At 43.6% G+C, this 23176-nt stretch overlaps 1 protein-coding gene across 1 annotated transcript in view; it reads right to left on the minus strand.

Moving 5' to 3' along the window:
• AFF3 (ALF transcription elongation factor 3) overlaps nt 1–23176 on the minus strand; it is a 516502-nt gene that overhangs the window by 286667 nt on the left and 206659 nt on the right. The window contains exon 6 of the mRNA XM_052648226.1: nt 11588–11635. Within this exon, the coding sequence (XP_052504186.1) occupies nt 11588–11635 (48 nt within the window). The remainder of the gene's footprint in view (nt 1–11587; nt 11636–23176) is intronic.

Genomic DNA, 23176 nt, shown 5'->3' on the forward strand with positions numbered 1-23176 from the left:
AAAACTTTCCTGTGAGTACGTAATAGTAATGTGCAGCCCATCAGTGTAATATCATAACTCTCCATGTGAAAAAAATAAAGAACACTGTGGCCCATTTTTTGATTGGGTCGTTTATTTTTCTGGAATTGAGCTGCAGGAGTTGCTTGTATATTTTTGAGATTAGTTGTTTGTCAGTTGCTTCATTTGCTATTATTTTCTCCCATTCCGAGGACATGAAAAGATGCTCAACATCACTCATTATTAGAGAAATGCAAATCAAAACCACAATGAGGTACCACTTCACACCAGTCAGAATGTCTGCGATCCAAAAATCGGCAAGCAATAAATGCTGGAGAGGGTGTGGAGAAAAGGGAACCCTCCTACACTGTTGGTGGGAATGCAAACTAGTACAGCCACTTTGGAGAACAGTGTGGAGATTCCTTAAAAAATTGCAAATAGAACTACCTTATGACCCAGCAGTCCCACTGCTGGGCATACACACTGAGGAAACCAGAATTGAAAGAGACACATGTACCCCAATGTTCATCGCAGCACTGTTTATAATAGCCAGGACTTGGAAACAACCTAGATGTCCATCAGCAGATGAATGGATAGGAAAGCTGTGGTACATATACACAATGGAGTATTACTCAGCCGTTAAAAAGAATACATTTGAATCAGTTCTGATGAGATGGATGAAACTGGAGCCGATTATACAGAGTGAAGTAAGCCAGAAAGAAAAACACCAATACAGTATACTAACACATATATATGGAATTTAGAAAGATGGCAATGACGAACCTGTATGCAAGATGGCAAAAAAGACACAGATGTGTATAATGGACTTTGGGACTCAGAGGGAGAGGGAGAGGGTGGGATGATTTGGGAGAATGGCATTGTAACATATATACTATCATGTAAGAATCAAATCGCCAGTCTATGTCCAAGGCAGGATACAGCATGCTTGGGGCTGGTGCACGGGGATGACCCAGAGAGATGTTATGGGGAGGGAAGTGGGAGGGGGGTTCATGTTTGGGAACGCATGTACACCCGTGGTAGATTCATGTCAATGTATGGCAAAACGAATACAGTATTGTAAAGTAAAATAAAGTAAAAAAAAAAAAAAAAGTAGGTGTATAGACAAAAAAAAAAAAAGAACACTGTGTGTGATTTTCATGATAGTAAGTACAGTCTTAAAATGTACTTCTTGAGTTGATAACTTTGGGTAGATGTGCTTTAATTGTTCCAAGAGTGGCTTTAGACGGAGCATACTAGTCATGGAAATAGCTTTGACTTCCCTCTCCCGATTCCATGATCAACACTGTAATTGAATTATCCCTGCAAATTTAACACCTTGATTTCTTCAACTTGTGGATTCATCAGATATCAAAACAGAAAACTCAGTCTCATGGAAGATAATCAGACTACAGTTAGCGGATACTACACGAAAGGTCTGAGCTCTTCTGGTGTGGACATCAGTGGTATGTCCTTTCCACTTCCAAACCTCAGGAGTTATTAAGTGAATTCTCATTGCTCTTGAATATGTCCCAATTGCAGAATGTGTCCTCATGCTCCCAGGTAACCCAACAATCTTGACTGTCCTTGGAGAGCCTATGTTTCAGGCTATGCTTCAAGCTTATGCTTCAACAAAGCAATTCAGTCTTTTTGGGAAGGACAACAGGGTAGAGAGCAAAAACAGACATTGAGCAAAAGGTCAAAGTCATTCATTCATTCATTATTCCTTATCTATTTATTCAGCATTAATTAAATATCCATTACGTGCTAGTTGCTTGCTAGCCCCTGGAGATAATGGTCACTGCCTAATGGGTCTTAAGAAAGACCATTATGAGTCCATACAATAAGTGCTGTGATAAAAATAAAGGGTCCCTGAGGAATATAGAACAGGAGCATGTATTCAGACTCTGGCAATCAGGAAGGCTTCCTGGAGGGAGTGGCATCTTAAGTGAGGCTTAGAGAAAAAGAAAGAAACACTTGGATGTTTGGGGTCAGGGGTAGACAGAGTAAGAGTGAAGCCTGGAGGGGAAGGAGAGGGCTGTGGTGTTGCTTGTACAGAAGTCGTGTACAAAGTGGGAGGTGGGCAGTGGAGAGAGGCGAGATTGAACAACCACGGCAGCTAGAGCAAGTGTGGCTCTGTAGACCCCATCCAGGAACCTGACCATGTCCCAAGCCTGGGGAAGCCACTAACGTGTTTCCAGCAAACATTCTTTAGAAAGCTGACTCTGCCTGCACTGGGGAGAGCTAGGGGGAGGCAGGAGACTGGAGGCCAGAAAGGGGGTCTCTGGAGCGACCAAGGTGGGAAAGGATGGTGACTGAAGGATGGTGATGGTGACGGAAGAAATGGACCCATTAGGAGGAGATTCAGGAGAAAGCCAGCAGAGGAAAAGCCAGGCACAGCGAGAGGAGACCTCAGGGCAGAGGCCTCATGACACATCTGGTGGGGCAATCTGGGGGCATGGGACAGGTGAGCATGAAAATCAGGGAACAGAGCCTGATAAATACACCTGATACCCATCTCAGCACAGAACATGAACCGAGGAAGCCAGCCCGTGAGAAGGAGAGAGAGCCGGGGTAGGAGACCTACACCTAAGGGGCAGTTACAGAGAGAGACGTCCATGGAGGAGACTGGGAGGGAACGGCCACCAGGATGGGAGTAAACCCCGGGGGACATGGCGTGAGAGATGGCATGCTGAGGCGGGAGTGCTGGTCAGTGGCACTGCACGCCCACCAAGGGCTCACAACACTGCAACGGTAAATCTCATTCATGGAAAGAGATAAATAAGGATTTGCGCAGGCTCCACATTCAAGTGCTTATCTTTATGAGGATGAAGACTCACTGAAACATAAAGAAGCAAAACACTCGGAGAAGCCGTGAAAACAGGAGTGGACACGCGACAGTGTGATCCAAGGGACCCGGCGGCTGGCTCTGTCGCACCTTCTACATTCTTGTGTCACTGGGGCTGAGCCATGCACACCGCCTTTCAAAGGAATGCATCTCTATTTGTTTTCTCACCCACATTCTCTCTCTGTAACCCACTTGTCTTGTAAGCGCGGGCTGAGCTCCTCCTGTGAGTCTGGAAAGCATTCTAAAGCACTGAGTAAATCTACTTCTTTTTGAGTCACATTCAATCTTATTATCTCTCTGGCTTTGTGGATGTACCTTGCAAGGCCAGAGCAACAGAAAAGTTTAAAAATCAGGTATATTTAACACCCTGGTCCTCTCATGTGGTGCTGAAGTTCTCCCAGCATCCTGATGCGAAATGAGGAAGCTGTGTCCTTGACCTTGTTGGGAACCTCACCATCATGCAGTCTGGCTACTGACTCACAGACCTGGCCCAACCTGGGCACAGCAGGAGGCACCAGTGCCCGAGCTTCCCTGACAGCCTGTAGCATCCAGCTGTTGTTACTATTTGTGGGCTTGCTCCTCTCCTCCAGGTGGCCCCTTCACAGCAAGATACTGACAAACATGGGAGCAAAGATATTGACTATGCCGAGACTGTGAGGGTAGAGTGTATTCCCACATACCGCCGGGCCGGCTAACATCCCCTCGTGCTTCTACACTCCTGGTTCTGTAAGCCTCTGTGACGTCTAACCACGCACGTGGACACGTAAACACAGAAAGGCAAAGTCACTCACTCCGGACTGGAGCTTCCAGACCTCCAAGGTCCCTTTGGCCATTGCCCCGAAGCCTCTGGGCTCAGAACAGATTCTGAATGACAAAATCCTCACCCTCCTTCTGTTAGAAACTAAACAGCTTTGGCATCCGCACAAAACCTACAGAGTGTAGCCCATGGCCCTGAAACTAGCAGCAGGCTGCTGGATACCCCTGCGTAGGCACCAGGACCCTTAGGCAGAGACTCGGAGCCGCTTAAGTAGGACTTCTGGTTTCGGCCAAAAGGACTAATAACATCTAGCAAAACTGCACCTTCAGATGTAAACTAAGACGTTTTACATGACGTCTGTGTGTCTGTCCACCCAGGCTGTCATTGTTCAGTCTCTCGGTTGTGTCTGGCTCTTCGTGCCCCATGAATTACCGAATGCCAGGCTTCCCTGTCCCTCACTATCTCCCGGAGGTTGTTCAAATTCATGTTCATTGAGTTGGTGATGCCATCCAACCATCTCCTCCTCTGTTGCCTCCTCCTCCTGCCCTCAATCTTTTCTAGCATCAGGGTCTTTTCATCCAGGTGGCCAAATGAAAAAAAAGAAAAATCAAAACAAGACACTGCCAAGTGAAACTCATGTATCTTGGATAAGACACACAGTTTGCTTGGTGAGTTTCTCCAGACTTCCATCACTGCTACTTTTGCTTTGATTCTATGTTACTATACCAAGTAATGGGATATGTAAATGGGGCTCCTCTGCACTTATGCCCAACCTGATTTTGCCATTTGTGGGCTTCATTTTGTCATGAATGAAATCCTTACTACTTGAAACAAATGAAATAATTTACAAAGGAAACAACATGAGGCATAAAATGCCTGTCTGCTTGGAAACAGGGCAGATCTGACCTTGGTCCAGTTCTGCAAATGACCCAAACAGGTTGTTTAGAACAAGAGTCTCTTTGTTTTCTATTTTCTCCAAGAGGGGTTAATGTATTTTTGTGGCACAGTGGTAAAGAATCTGCCCGCCAATGCAGGAGACGCAAGAGATAGGTTTTATCCTTGGGTCAGGAACATACCCTGGAAGAGGAAATGGCAACCCACTCCAGTATTCTTGCCTGGGAAATCCCACGGATGGAGGAGCCTGGCGGGCTACAGTCCATGGGGTCTCAAAGAGTTGGACACGACTGAGCACACACACACACACACACACACACACACACACACAAACACACACACATGTATTTTCATTTGGATTAAGGAGCTTGTGGACACTTGAGCATCAGGTTTCTCTTGGCACACCACTCAGGGCCTGGTCATGTTGAGGTGGCGTGATGATGTATGCGGTATGTGATGGTAACCTCAACTCTCTCCTCTTTCACAGACCTCCCAGAAACACAACTGGAAATCTTCTTTAGGAGGCTCCTCAGTTGCTAGAAAACCAAGGAAGCTGAGTTCCCTCTATTTGCTGGACACCTGGCCACTCACAGTGTTAGGAAATTGGTATGGGTCTCCAGAATTTAGACAAGTCCCAGGTACCCACTTCATACAGGAGAAAGGCAATTCTATGTACATATCCACCATGAATATTTCGCAGGAAATTGGAATTAAATTAGTGACTAAAGATGAAAGCCAAGAAGATAATCTGCTCAGACGGTGCCCTGAAACTGTCTGTAAATCCATCCTTTATATCTAAACCAGATCTCAACAGTGGCCTCTTATTACACCCTACATTATGAGGGTGGCTCTCAATAACCACCATCTAGAGCTGTCTGGCATCAAATCTGTGCATTCTAGTTTCAGCCCCACATGACCCCATTACATTGTAAATGGATTTTATTTGCTGAACAAATGTTAATGCCATTCTACGTGAATGGATAATGCTAGGAAAAGCACCTAAGTATTACAGCACTGGAGCCCTGAAGGATGAAATACAGTGTAACTTAGAAAACTGTCTGTTACAAACATATGTCAAGCCAGGAGGGCTCCCAGACCTTGGAGCTCATCTCCACAGAACTCTGTTATAATCTGCCCCTTGGTTAAATGAATTTTGCCATAATACATAGATTTACTAGGTCCTAAGAATGAAATTCTCTGAGCGAGGATAAAAAATAATTGTGCTTGAGAACATAATGTAATATTCAAATGACTTGAAAACAGTCACCTCAGCAAAAATAAGAGAGGGGAGAGGAAAACGAAATTTAAAGGTGAGATTGCTAATGTTGGCCATAAAACCTCCATGAGTTCAAGTGCACGCATGCGTGATCAGGCACTTTCGGATCACAAATGCGTGGGAGCGGGAAACCTCCCTTATATGGCAAAATGCCTGAGTGGTTTCATGAATGAGCCGGGAGGTGCGTCTTGCTTTAATAAGACAGCACCACAGGTGGGGGGCCATGCTGGTCCCAGACAGAGCTGGTCAGAAACCCCAGCTCTCCTGCATGGCAGCTGCATGCCCCTGCTCGCTGTGTAACCTCCCCTTGCCTCAGTTTCTTCCTCTGTAAAATGCGGATGAGAATAGTTCCCAACCACACAGCAGGCAGCTGTGATGGCCCAATGAGAAAACATAGGCAAGAGCCTGAGAAGAGTGTCTCAGACATAGTGAGAGAAAGAAAGTGAAGCTGCTCAGTCGTGTCCGACTCTCTACAACCCCATGGACTGGAGCCTACCGCGCTCCTCTGTCCATGGTATTTTCCAGGCAAGAGTACTGGAGTGGGTTGCTATTTCCTTCTCCAATAAATGTCATCCTGTCCTTGTTGGTGGTCCGTATAGAATCTGGGCTTCCTAGGTGGTGCTAGTGGTAAAGAATCCACCTGTCAATGCAAGAGACGCAAGAGATGCAGGTTCGATCCTGGGTTGGGAAGATCCCCTGGAGGAGAGCATGGCAACCCACTCCAGTGTTCTTGCCTGGAGAATCCCAGGGACAGAGGAGCCTGCTGGGCGACAGCCCATGGGCTCACAAGAGTAGGACATGGCCAAGCAAGTGAACACACACTCACATAGAATTTAGTGGAAATGAAGAGCATGAATGGAAACCATAGCCTCTCCTCATGAATGGTTTCTAAACTCAGGGGCCCCCCCCTCCCCCGCCACCAGTTTGCTCCAGTCTGGACTCTGCCCCCTCTCCTCCACAGAAACAGCACTCCAGGCACGTCCCCAGCAGTCCAGTGGTTGACTCCAAGGTTCCAATGCAGGGGCACAGGTTCAGTTCCTGGTCGGGGAACTAAGATCCAGCAGGCGGCATGGTGTGACCAAAAAGTAAATAAATAAAAATAAATTTAAAAAGAAAAAAGAAACAGTACTCCATAAGGTCACCCATGACCTTTCTTTCCAATCCTTTGGGTGGTCTTCCAGCCTCCTCTCTCTTCTCCTCTGGGAAATTCTGAGCCCAGTTGACTGGAAATTCTCTTGGCTTCGACTCTGTGACTTTTTAGTCAAGATTTTTCTTCAGGTTCTCTGCTGACTCTCTCTCACATGGATTTGCCAGTGGCTCTTCCCTTGCCTGGCCTTGAAATGGTGGACTTTAGGCTCTCCTTGCTTCTCAGCCGGTAGTCCCTCTCTGGGCAAATGGACCCATTTCTGCAGTTCTACAACCAATGCGGTAATCCATCCAAAGTGTTGGCCTGCCTTTCAGACCTCTGTTCTGAGCTTATGCACATTCTCCACGTCTACCTGAGTATCACAAGGCACCTCAAACTCAGGATCTGAAAATGATTGTGTGATGGACTCCCTCCTCTTACCCAGCACTTAAACGGGGCAGGACCCTACGGTCCTTGCCCACACCCATCCCACCCACCCGCCATGTCCTCTGCTTGCCTTTTGCTGTGGGAAACTTTAGTCAGAGAATAAGCTTAATCAGAGAATGAGAAGTGCAGAGACAGAACAAAGGAGACCAACTAATAATAATGTAGTCATTAAGCACAGTCAAGGACCTTTAGCTCCTTTTCAAGGGCTATAGATAATGTTCTGAGCCACAGCCTGTGAGCTGTCTTACAGATATTGAAACCACAGGTAGAAGAAGGTAACTACAAGATGATCAGACTGTACCCATGACGTTCCATTAGCTGGCACAATTCTGAGAACTGGCCTCAGAGAAATGGGAACAAATCAACCGTAGAAGTGAAGATTGCTGCTGCTGCTGCTGCTAAGTCGCTTCAGTCGTGTCCGACTCTGTGCGACCCCACGGACGGCAGCCCACCAGGCTTCCCCATCCCTGGGATTCTCCAGGCAAGAACACTGGAGTGGGTTGCCATTTCCTTCTCCAATGCGTGAAAGTGAAGTCGCCCAGTCGTGTCTGACTCTAGCGACCCCACAGACTGCAGCCCACCAGAGTCCTCCGTCCATGGGATTTTCCAGGCAAAAGTCCTGGAGTGGGGCGCCATTGCCTTCTCCAGAAGTGAAGATTAACTGTACCTACAACAACCGAGATGACACGGTCAGACGACCGATGACCAATTTAAAGATGGCTGTCAGAGCTGACTGCGCTGTGTTTCTGCATGTACCCCCCGACTTCTGTGCATAAAATCTCTTGCCTTTGTACAGATGGCAGCCTTCCTCCACCAGTTGCCAACATCTAAAATAAAGGAAGCTTTCCTCTTCACCAGCCTGGCCTGTTTATTGGCTTTCAGTAACCACTCTTTTGGTAACAGCATCAGCCTCCCCCTCCATCTTCACAGGTCTCTACCCAGCATCCCTCTCCCGGGACCTGCAACAGCCTCCCCCTCCTCCTGTCCCTCCTCCCCATGACAGCCCCAGTGTGCTCACATCCCTCCCAGCTCCGACCCTTCACTGGCTCCCTGCTGCTTAGCGGTTCCTGAGTGTGGCTGAGAAGGTACCGAATGACTGGCCTCTCCTGCCGGGCTTCTCCCATCTGCCCTCCGGCTGCACGGGCCTCCTCTTTCCTTCCCAGGTCTCTGACAAGCCGAGCTCTTCGCCCCTTCTGATGGGAAGCCCCACCATTTTCTTCAGGTTGCTTTCCTGTTCATCCTCCAGCTCTCAGTTCACAGGTTGCTTCCTCAGAGACACTATTCTTGATCACAAATTAGGTAATAAATGCTAGAGAAAATGTTCAGGAAACCCGAGTATTTATCACAAATAGCAGGACAGGTTTATTGATGAGATTTAAAAAATAATGTAGTATCTATCTCTTCCAGCACACTGTTGGTCCAAAAGGGCCAAGGTCACATCTGTCTAAAACTTACCACTGATGCCCAGTACCTCCCATATGGAAAGGGCATGCTGCTGCTGCTACTGCTAAGTCGCTTCAGTCATGTCCGACTCTGTGCGACCCCATAGACAGCAGCCCACCAGGGTCCCCCGTCCCTGGGATTCTCCAGGCAAGAGTACTGGAGTGGGTTGCCGTTGCCTTCTCCGAAAGGGCATGCTAACGCTTGTTCAATGACTATCTCAATTTTAATTATTTTAAGGCATTTTTCATGACCCTCCTCTTCCTCCACAACAAGAGAAGCCACTGCTTTTCAGAATGAGATGCCTACAAATAATTACCTCTGGTGGTCTTGATGACATCAGGTTTGCCTGAGTTGATCCCAAGGGGAGAGAACCTGGTAAGGAAAACTGGGCTCCACAAAGACAGTCCACAGTAACCCAGCATTAAAAAGGCCAATACGCCTCTTTTTAGGGGGAAGCATACAGCACGTGGAATCTGAGTTCCCTGACCAGGGATGGGACCCATACCCCCTGCTCTGGAAGCTTGGAGTCTTTACCACTGGACCACCAGGAAAGTCCCAGCCATGCGTCTTGTCCATGATTTATAGGGAAGGGAATCCGCTTGTGAGCCGTCACACTGATGCTCACCATTCTCCTTTAGAGTATTCTTTCACTCACTCACTCATTTATTCATTCATCCCACAAGGTCATGAATTCTAAAGTCTAGACACTGGGGCCACCATGTGGGAAGGACACTGATATAAGATGGACACACAACCAACCCAGCAGGCTGTAACTGAGAAGGAGCCCTGTGCGTGTGTCTGCAGGGGAGGAGATGCTTAGAAGAGGCCAAAAGATCCTGGGGATTCCTGCTGTGAGAGGCAGGTGGCAGCCAGGAAAACACTCCAGTCAAAACTGGGAATGCCCACATGCTCATCTAGGAGCTCCCGAAGCACCAAGGGCCGCTACTGACACCTTAGGCTGCCAGGTGAGGGGCAGGAAAATGCTCCCATGACGGCGCCAGCACCGCCAGCACCTCCCAGGCTGCACGCTCTCCTCGCCGGCTGTTCCTCGCGGCCTTGCAGTGAAGGCAGCGTCCCCCACCCTTGACCCTGCACTTGTGCATAAATCAATTATCTCCTGGGTCCAGGCTTTCCCTCTTGTTCCACACCTGATCTGAGGGGGGCGGGGGAGGCACCCGTGGCATGATGGGTTAGGGGTCAGTATTGTAGGGAGGCAGGAGTGAGGCGAGGCTGGGAACTTCAAACCAGCTCTCTTAAGAAAAATACAAATGATGGTTTAAACACTTGACTGCAGCATCCAGTTTTAAGTGATTTTCGCATTATCTAACACATATCCTTCTGGTATGAGAACTACTCAAGCTCTTTATGAACGCCAAGCCTTGCCTGGAGTGCAGAACGGAAAGGTCAAATGACAGAGCTCTTCCATATCCTCAGAAAAGACAAGAAAAGATCAGAAGGGGCAGGATTTTTAACACAGTGAAACCAAAAAGAGGACCGGTATGTTGTGGTCTTCTCATTTTTCAGACAGACGCCAAAACCAATTGAAGGAGGATGGCTTAAACACTGAATATTGGGACCCAAAACATGAAAGTATGTTGAAAGAGAAAAATAGGACAAGTACATTAGCATTTTACACTATTTGCATTTAGCCTGAAACAAGGCCCAGGAAAGAGAATTTAGATATAAAGTACAATATGTATTTTATTCAGCATATACTTAAATGCCAGGAATGAAGCTGCCACACATTTCTGACAACTGTTTTCTCTATAAACCTCTGCCACAAAACCAAAAATCATTACAAATTCAACAAACCAAACTTCAATTAATTATTTTCATCAATTCCACAGTGAAGAGATTTGTGAAATAATGCTTTCCAGGAAGAATAAAAATATTCTACCTCCGAAAATGATTTGACAGTCAATGTAAAATTTTAAACCAAATAATTGTATTATTGTAGCTCACAAGCAATTCAACAAAAAGTATGTAAGGTGTCCAAACATTAAAAATATATTAATATAAAGTTATTTTTTCTTTATAGGGAATTGCCACACCATCTGGTCTGATTTATCCTGGTGTTTTGCCCAGTGTAATATCAGCTTTCTGACAGCCATAAATTATTAGGTTATTCCAATGAAAACTATGAGTGAAGAAAAAATATAGGTTGAAGAGGACATCCTGATTATAAGTCTGAATACTCAGGAGAACACTAACATGGCAGAAGAGCCCAGCCTAAGTGAATCTGTGTGTGAAACTAGTTCACAGGTGTGCATGTGAGATGATGATGATGAAAAGGACAGGCTTACAGAGAGGACCAGGCAAAATAATAACGTGCGTAACAATATAGAAATAAATCTTCAGCACTGAGCATTACCTCTTTGTCAGAGTGCTTCTGATTCCAATTAAGTTTGGGAAAAAAATAACCAGGCAACCCCTGCCTGACTGGGAAGCATGGACTATTAAAAGATGCTTTTAAATAGTAGGGAGATGAATGGGGGCACCTGAACACAAACACGGCCGTATTTTTCATCTCAACTCTGTTGCTCTATCTTCCAGCTAATCCCCTTCATACAGCGTCACCTCAGCCTGTGCAAAGGGGCCAGATGGAGGTGTAGCTCCTAGGTTTCTAAAGGAAGCATGGTTTTGTAAAGTCTTATTTAGGAAACTTGGGTGATTACCCTCTGAAAGGGTAAAGATCGAACAACACACGAACAACGGGCTCAGTCTGACACTCTAGCCGCACACCTCCTTCTGTTTAAAGCCTACATCAACCAACTGGTAAACTTTTTAAAAGAATATCCTTACCCGAATGATTTCTTCAATGCAGCTGTTGGTTTCTCCAGATCGACTCTCCTGCAAGCAAAGGGTAAAAAACATTAAGCCTGATAGAACAGTCTTATCGTTACAATGAAAAGATGGCACGTAAGCCTCCAAATTGAATAGAGTTTGGACAGGGTGCCATGCCTCACAGGGGACTTATGAGCTCTTTTCCTTAATGGGACAGCACCCATCATGGCTGAGACCATCCCCTTCCCCAACTGCTGCACCACAGACAGGGTGGCCAGAGCTTCGCACACGCCCCAGAGTTGCAACATTGGATCCTCCAGCCATGTCAACTCTCAGCAGGGCAGGCTCCTTAGGAGCAGAGCACACAACTGGCAGGTGTGAGCTCCATGCACCTGGGGCTCCATCAAAGTGTGGAAGGAAAGGTGGCCTCTACTGCAAAGGTGCTTCTAGTCCACCCACTGGATACACGCATGGGCCCTGCCAAATACCAAGCACAATGCTGGTAGTTGTATCACCCCCGGAGCCTAGATTGACAGGGTAATGGGCTGCAACCTGAGAGACCAAAAGAAGACACATCCTCCGAGGACATGCTAGGTCATGTCACCCACACTGCCCTGTGCTGAAGGCGTGGCACAGGCTCCAAGGAATGGGGATGTCAGGCCACAGCCAACTCTGGGGACCATTGTCAGTTTCAGAGATGCTGTGTGGTTACTGCTGGTGACATCCTCCCAGGGCACAGGAGGTGGTTCTGTGGGATGTGAAAGCAGCGTCTGCAGTAGAAGTGCCAGCTGTGATCTCAGTGAGACACTTCTCCGGCCTTTGATTCAATGACATTGACCAGCACTCAGCGTGACCTCCAGAATGAAGCTTTCTTCACGATGTCTTTCCCAAGCCCACCCTGTTCTCTCTTTCCTCCTCATGATCCTCTCTCCCCGATGAATGCTGGCTTGCATATTGCTGGTTTTCCTCGTTTGTGCCAAGTCATCCTTCAGAGGGCAGGTCAACCATGACTTCCTCAGAGTAGCATCCCTGGCCCTGGAATACTCAGCCACACAGCGTTTACTTCTCCAGGGCACTCATCAGGATGGTAGCTCACACAGCATTTACTTCTTCAGTGTGCTCACCATGATGGTAATTCATGGACAGACTCTGGAAAGACCTCTCCTCCCTCCAGGACACATACCCCACCCACCTAGGGGCTCTGTGTCCTTCAGCATGTGCTTCACACAGCCTTAAGCATGTGCAGTGAACGGGTGTCTGTCAGGGAGGCATGAATGATTCTACTTCCTGCCATTCCCAGGAAGGGGAACGCTTACCACAACCCACTCGAGGACTTTCCAATATTACAAAGGCTCTACCAAAAAGTGCACCTGCAAATCCCAGACCTCCCTGTGTGGCCCCCACTTTCTTTTCCTGGTGGTGGAGTACTTTATCAGAAATATTCCACACTTCACACTAGGTAAGGAGCATGGGCGAATGAAAGTATGTGAGGCTTGAAAAGGTCCTATACATGACTGAGATTTTTCCTACCCAGACAGAGAAGATTTGTCCAAGGCTCCCAACTGAGGCGCAGGAGGTTTACATGACTTGCCCTCAGGCCACAGAACAGCAGGGCCTGGACCAGGAAACAGGACTCCTAATCCTCAGTTGTGTACATTTTCTCTTCCAGAAGCTTTCCCCAATCCCAAAGGCTGTGCTGGAAATATATCCATTCCCAAACCTGAGCTCACTTGTTTGTCAAAGATATTTCATCAGCATGGTTTCTAGGAGTTTTCTATAGCTTGCACACTTTTTTTTTTTTAATTGTGGTAAAGTAAAATACACATAAAATAAATGACTTTAACCATTTAAAGTATATATGGCCTTTAACCATTTTAAGTATATAAGGCCTTTACTGGCCTTAAATGCATTCATAATGTCATGTCTAATTCTAGAACATTTCTGTCACCCTGAATGGAGGCCCCATGCCCCTTAAGCAGGAACTCTTCATTCCCCCCTCTCCCCAGCCCCTGGTAACCACTAATCTTTTTACTTTCTCTCACTATGGATTTTTCTATTCTAGATATTTCATATAAATGAATTCTACATTATGTGACCTTTTGTGTCTGGCTGGTGTGTTTCACTTAAAATAATGTTTTCAAGGTTCACGTTGTAGCTTATGACAGTACTTCATTCCTTTTTGTGGCTATATAATATTCCATTATATTTGAATATTATCACATTTAATTTATCTATTCATCAGCTGATGGACATTTTGGTTTTTCCACTTTGACTATTGTGATAGCACTTCTATAAACATCTATGTACAAGTTTTTGGTTGAATGCCTGTTTTCACTTCTTTTGGGTTACAGACATAGGGAGTCAAATTGGTGGGTCATATGGCCATTCTATGCTCAGCTTTCTGAGGAGCTGCCAGTGTTTTCCATAATGGCTATAACATTTTGCATTCCTACCAGCAACGTATGGAGGTCCTAATTTTTCCACATCTTCACCAAACACTTGTCACTTTCTGGTTTTGTTTTGTTTTGGATAATAGCCATTCTACTGGGTTGAAATGGTATTTTATTGCTGTTTTAATATGTATTTTCCTAAGGATTAAAGATGTTGAGCGTGTTTTCATGTGGACATTGGCCATTTGTGTATCTTTGGAGAAATGGCTTTTCCCCAGTTTTTCCTTGGGTTGATTTTTTATTGTTTGGTTGTAGAGTTCTTGATATATTTTGGATAAAGACCCTTATCAGATGTAAGATTTGCATATATTTTCACCCATTCTGTGGGTTGTATTTCTTCATAATATTCATGGATGCACAAAATTTTTAATTTTGATGAAGTCCAATTTACCTATTTTTTTCTTTCTTTATTGCTTCTCTGTTGAGGTTATTTCTAAGAAACTATAGCCAAGTCCAAGGTTATGAAGATTTACCCATATGGTCTTCCAAGAGTTTTACAGTTTTAGTTTTTATATTTAGGACTTTAATCCAATAGTTGGAGAACTTTTAGGTGACATTTATTTCCTTACAAATTATTTGCTACGTTTTAGTTAAAATAGGAACACTATTTTAGTTCAGATAGGAACACTATCTTTGTATAAATGGTTCCTTTCTAATCTCATCATTAGAAGATCAATAACAAAATGTGTAAATCACGACTACTGTTGCTAACGGTGCATTACCATAATCTACATGTCTGTGCCTGTAAAAAGCAGTGTTGAGTATCAAGGTGAGATTAGAAGACACAATGCTTTCACTAACATCTCATTCCTCTTTCCTATATTCATCCCTTCTTCTGTTTCCCCAAAAGTTCTATGTTGGCAAAACACATTGACTACACCCCACAGCTTCCATTTCCAGTGCCCTATCCCAGGACTGCTGGGGAAATGTCACCATCCTGATACTTCAGTTAAATTAGATCAGAGAGTTCTTTTTGAAACTGGCTCAAACCCTATGTTCTTTCCAGGGCAGCCAGAGGCAACCATTACAAAGGCCTCAGTGGTCCTTTGAACAATGATCTCTTTTGGAGTTCAGGTGAGAATGAATGGATGAGTTGGAAAACATATCTTTGGACCCATCAACCATTCTTCTTATCCCACTTCCAAATTCCAACCCTAAATTCTCAATGTATTTGTTATTTTCCACCTTAAAAACAAACAGCCAAGGAAAACGTGACTTCACACTCTCCTGGTGGACTCACCCAGGCACACAACTTATTACAAAAACTCTTTATATGTTTGGTTCCTTAAAGTTAAGCTTACCCTGAATACCACACTTCAATTTCATTTGAAGTGATTTATGTCAATAAGAAGGCAACGGCACCCCACTCCAGTACTCTTGCCTGGAAAATCCCATGGATGGAGGAGCCTGGTGGGCTGCAGTCCATGGGGTCACTAAGAGTCAGACATGACTGAGTGATTACTTTCACTTTTCACTGTCATGCATTGGAGAAGGCAATGGCAACCCACTCCAGTCTTCTTGCCTGGAGAATCCCAGGGATGGGGGAGCCTGGTGGGCTGCCATCTATGGGGTTGCACAGAGTCGGACACGACTGAAGCGACTTAGCAGCTTAGCAGCAGGTTCCTCTTAGTATCTCACCTCATGATCCTATAAATTTCTACTACCCTTCTCTGAAAATAGAACCCTCAGAGAGGGAAACAGTGTAGAAGCCCTGTTAAACACTTCCCTTGTCAATGTAGATGAAGGACGTAGGATTATTACATTCAGTCATCTCAATGGGAACTCCAGCTGTGAGCTCTTAGGGTCTGGCCAGACATCAGGTCCTTCCATTCTGGGAGGGCCCCTCACCCAGCTGAGAAGGTGCCAGGAATGAGGCCAGGACAAAGGCCTTCCAACAACAGTCTCAGGGAGTCCTACCTTTAAATTACAGGGCTGGAGGGGCTTTGGCGAGGAACACTTTGGGCTTTTTCTGGAACATCTCTGACTCCGGGGGTTCCCACATCGGGTTTGAATTTCTCAGATCCTATGTGGATTGGAGTGGATCCATGAGGCACAATAATGTAGACAGTTTGAAACGGAAGGAACCTTAGTGCTCATTTTACCCAACTGGATGACTTCACAGACGAAGAAACTGTGACCCACAGAAGTAGAGAGTCTTGTCCAAAATCATTTTTGGCAGCAAGGGACAGTCAAGGTAGAGCCTACACGCATCTGTTCAACACAGTTTAGTGGATTTTACTATCTCATGCAATCTCTCCAAGCTCAGCTGGCTCAACTTGAGGTCACTGTCATGCTTCCTGTATAGAAATGAAAGTCTGGACAGCATTCAGGTAAATCTCCTCCTTTCCTCCCACGCTGCCAATTACCCAGTACTTAGTCACTCTGGATCTTACTCATCAACCTCAAATATCACATGGATAAACCAAAAGTGGAAGAGACAGGAGAGGAAGTGGAGAAAAAGGGTTAATACAACCATTTATTTCTTCTGTGACATTAACACATCAGAGATGAGGATTTGTGCCCTCCGAAACTGGAGGACGGAATTCTACTTCGCCTTTTCCAAATCTACAAAGGTTGGGGTGGGTATGTAGGGTTGGAATGGGATAGGCATGGGGGTTAGGGAGACTGGGGGGCCTTTTACCTGCTTTCTTTCTCCAAGTCTTTCTCAAATACGGTTTCAGCTGCAATTGTACACTTTGATTACATTTGCATTTTTAAAACTTTCAGTGTTTAGGAACAAGATTAAGACATGCATGTAATTACATCTCCAAATTTTTGTTTATATTTTTCACAATAAAGTCACTGCTTTCCTTGGAAAGGTACCCACTGAGAAGGAGGGCTGCACAATGAAAATTTGAAATACTCGGTATTTTGTGAGGGTTTGGAGCTGTTGCTTCACACTGGGTTGCTGAGCTGTTGCTCCCTATTTACTCTGACTCTGATAAACCCACGCCATTTTCCTATCATTACATTTTGAAATCTGTCATAACAGCCTCACCTCATCGAACCTCCAACTAAACTTCAATTAAAAGCGAGCAACCCCAGCTGATTCTTCTTCTTGACAGTGTTGTCGATCACGTTCCTTTTTCACAGAACTGCTTTCCTCAAATCTTTACCGCTTGAAAATACACACCACACACTGTCAGCACAACGTGAGAATGGAGCTGTGGGTAAGGAGAGCTTCAGCAATATCTAGGAGCATCCTATTTCTGAGAGCCTAAGCCCCTAATTACCATGCCAGGCACACAGCCCTGGAAGAAGCAAGCCGTGCTTAAGGAGAAAAGGCTCGAGCCAATCAGTGGGAAATGGCATTTCACTATGGAGGAGATGAAGCTGTAGGCATCCTATTTTCAAAAATAGTTTAACTCTTCATCAGACACATCGAAGGAGGAACTTTCATTCTAAAATAACACTGTTTTAAAGTCACAGTATCTCTGTCTGCAAGCACTCGAAAGGCCCTCAAACATCCAGGAACTGTTTGTCACATGCAGAGTCTTAAAAACTTCTACAAAAGTATTCTTAAATGTCTTACTATTTTTTTCAGAGCAGCATTTTGCATATATTTTATTTTGTTTATGTTTTTTTAATTGTGGTAAAAGTCACATAATATAAAACCTACTATTTTAACCATGTTTATCTGTACAGTTCAGTGGCACTGAGTACATTCAGTTACGCAACTCTCACCACCATACACCTCCTGAATTTTTCACCTTCCTAAACTGTAACTCTGTCTCCATTAAACACCAACTCCCCTTGGCATCTAACAATGTACCTTCTGACTATGAATTTGACTACTGTAGATAGCTTGTAGAAGACTAATCAAACTTGATTCAGAGGGAAACTGAGATACAAAGAGAGGAGGTGTCCCGTCAATGCCACCAAAGCAGTGACGGAGGACCTGAGCTCGGATTCAGGGGTGTTCAGGTTCACACATCCATGTGAAGCCCCATCCTCTGGCTGTATCCCTGGCCATTCTCATCCGAGGGCAGAGCCACCTGAGGCCAGGAGTCAGCCAGCCAGTGCTCTCCTCAGCGGGGTTTACATCACACCTAGCGCCTCCCCTTTCAGGCTACCCTCTGCTCCCAGTCATCCCCGGGGCAGGCTGGCCTCATCCCTCCTGCGTGTCCCTCCTGGTTTCCCGGATGTGCTCAGCGGGCCTGTTCACCTTTTTTTCTGCTGCTCACATCCCCCTCTTCCTCTCAGAACCACTGTCACCACCATCACTGAGACATTGACACATTGAGGGGAAGAAAAACAGAACAATAAAAAGAGAAAGCTGTATCTCAAGAGTGTAAACAAAATGGCAGCAGATGGTAGCAGTATTATTTTCAACTAAAGGACAATTCATAAGAAAAACACTGAATTGGAGAGAATGAGGGAAAAATAGAGCATCAAAAGAATGTGTGTCAAGAAAAAGAAGAAAGAGCATCAAAGTCAGGCATGCCAAGAAAAAGAAAATAGAGTTCTCATGGTTGGATGTCTCTAATCCACTTCTGTTTTTCCTGATAGACAAAGGATACCAAAAAGAAGACCCTAACTATATAAGGGGGATAGAGAATTTGAGAATAAAATTAAATAAGCCTAAACTGAGAGATATAATGAACCTAGACAGTTATGAGGAAACCCAATGCTTCAAGTGTACGTGAGATGGCTAGTGAGGTGGTCAAACGGTGAGCTATAAAAGAGCATCAGAAAATTCCAAAAAGCAGTTGTTTTATAGTCCAGACTCTATAGTCACAAGTTATCAAAATAATTAAGCTACGAATTAAAACATCAGACATAAAAATCTCCTAGAATTCTTGGAATAAAACAAACACCACATAACTATAAATAAATCTTCACATTTACAGGAAAATAAAATTATAATATGGCAAAGCAAAATAATGGGATATTATTAGAGCTAAATTCATACACTAAAAGCTTTCATTCTTTTTTTAAAATAAAATGTATGTACTAAGCAATCAATTAAAAATTTAAAATCAAGGAGACATACAAAAGGAAAATAACAAATAGAGAAAACCAATGAAATATTTATAAAACAAAAGTAATAATTTATAAAGCAAAAATATAATTTCTTAAAACAAAAACACATTACTCAAAACAATAATGGAAAGTCACTTAAAAATCTGTTCAGTAAAAAAAGTCCAAATAAACATAATGTTATAAGAAGGAGATAAAATATATGGAAGGGCTTGTAATCATAAGAAAGCATTGATGTTAACATTAATATAGAAAATAATACTAATAAAGTTTGATGAAGTTGGTAACTTTCTGGGGAAAAAAGCTGATATAAGAAATAAAGAAAAATGAGATTAGGCCTATAAATCTGAGAATGCAGATTAAATTAAAAATTATCTTCAAATAAGGCTTTAAGCCAAATAGTTTTAAAGTGAAGGACTTTAAACTTTCAAGGAAGAGCTAATTTCCACATGTTTATTCTTCCAAAGTAGAAGGTGATGGAAAGCTATGTGATTTATTTTATTAAATTAGTATAAAAACCTCACATAAGAAAATAAATCCTCCTCAGAAAATCTGTGTAAAATCCTTAAGGGATTATTTGTAAATATGATTCATAAAATATTTTAAGAATTAGTGGAAACTTAGTGGGCTCTGCCCCGGGAATGCAAAAATAGTGCAATCCTGGGGCCCCTTTAAAGTAAAGTATCACTAGGGAAAACACGTAAAACTGTGGTCATCTCAGGTTTTTTTTCTGACCTCAGAAGATTTTTTGATCATATATGTAGAAAACTCCAAAAGTGTCCACTGTTATTGTTATTTTAAAGGGAGGTTTAAAAGTGGTTGGCTATTAACAGTCAAAGCTCAATAGCTCTTCTGTGCAGCAGCAGTAAACACTTAAAAAATATGAAAAAATCCCACCCACACTATCAAGAAAAATAAATGAGGAATAACCTTAACAAGACATGTTGAAGATCTGTAAGAAAAATCTTCAGAATTCTACTGAAAGATGAAATGCCTGAAAGAGACCGCTCTTAGCTTCTCTAACTCTATCATATAATACAAAGATAAATAAATGTATTAATTAGGACAAACCACAAAGTGTATTATCTAAAGAAAAGAAAAAGGAGGTGAATGTCCTGTAACAGAAAACCAACCGTTTTTAAAGTGTGCAATTTAGTGTCCTTTTATATATTCACAGTGTGTGAGTCACAGTCATCCCCATTTAGTTTCAAACGTTTCCATCATCCCAAAGTGAAACACTGTACCCATGAAGCAGTTTCTTCTCACTCCCCTTCATGCTAACTTTTTACTATGATTTTAGTATAGTAATAAATACCATACTGAATTGAAAAGAACAAAATGAGAAAAATGTTGATGAGTGTCGTTTACTTGTATCAGTAGATTTTACGGTGGATATGTCATCTCTCATTTATGTGTTTATGACCAGTTTCTGGCAGAGTTCTTGGCACAACAGAGTAAGCACGTGAAGATGTTTGTTGAATGAATATTAAATGGCCAATGTACAAAAAAAAAATGAAAAGACTATTAAAAAATTAAAGTCTTACACTTTAGTATGATTGGTCATCTATATTGCAATGTCTTCACTTTAATGAAAAAAAAAAAGCCAGAATTACCTTAAAGACAAACTCTTAAAATATCAACATTTATATACTTTATTAAAATTAAGCATATACCCACTGATAGAGAAATCATCAACAAGTCATTTGGCTTCCCTAATCTCCACATTTGTATCTGTACATCAGGGACCAAGTATTAGCAATGTTGTTAAAGAGTAAATAATCGATTTTTGCAGTCAGATTCCTAGCCATAGGACAAGACCTTCCAATCATGTTGCTATTTTTATAATGAGAATTAGTGATCTCAATGAGAGCTTGTAGTTAAAAATGCATTTGGTTTTCAGGAAGTTAAGTGGTCAGTTGGTGCACTGACCTTGTCAAATGTCTACCGACGGCACAAAGAGATTAAAACCAGAGACGGTGGTTTTACATCCTGATCACTAATTGATATTGAGTGCTTTTCCAGGGGGTCATGTCTCAGTACAGAGCCCCGTGCTGTACACCGGGGCCACCCTCCACACTGTCCCGTCCTAAGTGGGCACAGGATTCACAGACGGGAATAACGCACGTGCAAGTCCGCCTGTAGCCTGAAACTGACAAGACCACTTCAAGACTGTTCTTTGCTCTGTGTTTTCTCATCTACGACTGTGTGGTCATTACTTTTAGTGAGAGGAAGACCACACAGGCTCTGGTAAGAGTGACAAGGCTGAAGGTGTTTAACCCTCCCACGTCAGGCATTCTTCAGTGAGACTTCTAAATGTACCATTTCCTTTTTGAACTGCTGAATAACATGGGTTTGAACCATCTACCGGCCTATTTTTTCCAATAAATATAGTAATTGTGTTTTCATTTTACAAATCTTTAAGTGAACTAAAGGTAGGGGAAAGTGTGTGTTTGGAGAGAGATCACAAGATGAGGAATTCAAAGAACCCAGAGCCGAGTCCTGATTCTATCCACACTGTTTCCTGTCCTTGGGTGACTCATTCATCAGTTCATTTGTTTCAGAGGCAGAGATAGCAGTAAGTGAATTCTGGATTGTTCAAGGGTCAATTGTAATCTAATAACACATGTTATTTGTAGGTAGCAGAAGGCTTACTAATAGGGCAGTCCTATAATCTATCCTTTTTCTCCCCTTAAATAATGGAATGAAATGTATAAGAAAAAACATTTGATTACTGTGTATAGTGAGAACATGGTTTTCATTTCTAATCATGAAATTCTGAACACAGAAACCTATAAGATGGAGACAGTAATCCAGAGGGCCTGAAGAAATTAACCGATTAAGGAGACTTCGGGCTGCTCTGATTTGTGTCTCGTGGTAAGACGGGAAATCAATTCTCTTTTAGCCCTGAACTGAAATGACTATTGGAAATGGTAAAAGTGGGGCTAAGTATTTGGCAAAATTCTATGTGACACAGTCTATTAATTTTACCCAAGCATTTTGCTAAGAGAAATAGAGATTCACAAATAACTCTTAACTCATTACAGACCAGGGGATTTTTGCAGAAACGTTAACACGCATGGCTGGCAATTTGTATCTTGGCCAGTGAAAAATTAATTCTGTTAATTCACTAGTGGTTTGCCAGTTATCACATTCAATAGTTACACCTGCTGCTGCTGCTGCTGCTAAGTCGCTTCAGTCGTATTTGACTGTGCGACCTGGTAGACAGCAGCCCACCAGGCTTCCCCATTCCTGGGATTCTCCAGGCAAGAACACTGGAGTGGGTTGCCATTTCCTTCTCCAATGCATGAAAGTGAAAAGTGAAAGTGAAGTCGCTCAGTTGTGTCTGACTCTAGCAACCCCATGGACTGCAGCCTACCAGGCTCCTCCGTCCATGGGATTTTCCAGGCAAGAGTACTGGGGTGGGGTGCCATGGCCTTCTCTGAGTTACACCTGACACACCTGTAAAGTCTCCAGCATGGTGAGTTTCATTTTGACTTTTCATATCAGAATTAATCACTAAGGTTTTTTGTCTTTTTGGTCTAATACTTAATGTCATCTGAATCAGAACTATATTCTGAAGAACGATCATCTTCTGAGACACTAGTACATATGTTGCTTGGACAGCCAGACAAAATATCTGCATAAATTCACTGAAAAATTCTTCTTCACTTAATATGTTGCAATGCGTCATCTTTGAAAATTTTACGGTAATAAACTTGCCTTTATAATACACACAAGGTTGGAACAAAAATCTAATGGAGCAAAATGTAAATGATAACGACAATCATAAGTTGTATAATGAACATTTCATCCATTATGCTGCTGCTAAGTCACTTCAGTCGTGTCTGACTCCGTGCGACCCCATAGACGGCAGCCCACCAGGCTCCCTCATCCCTGGGATTCTCCAGGCAAGAACACTGGAGTGCATTGCCATTTCCCTCTCCAATGCATGAAAATGAAAAGTGAAAGGGAAGTCGCTCAGTCGTGTCCGACTCTTCGCAACCCCATGGACTGCAGCCCACCAGGCTCCTCCATCCATGGGATTTTCCAGGCAAGAGTACTGGAGTGGGGTGCCATTGCCTTCTCTGTTCATCCATTATAAGCTTTAACAATTTTGCAAGGTGTTGTTAATTGTATCACTCTTTAAGAATGGATTGATAATCTCTGGTCAATAATG

The sequence above is a fragment of the Budorcas taxicolor genome, chromosome 11, assembly GCF_023091745.1.
Source record: "Budorcas taxicolor isolate Tak-1 chromosome 11, Takin1.1, whole genome shotgun sequence".
NCBI classification, from domain to species: Eukaryota; Metazoa; Chordata; class Mammalia; order Artiodactyla; family Bovidae; genus Budorcas; species Budorcas taxicolor.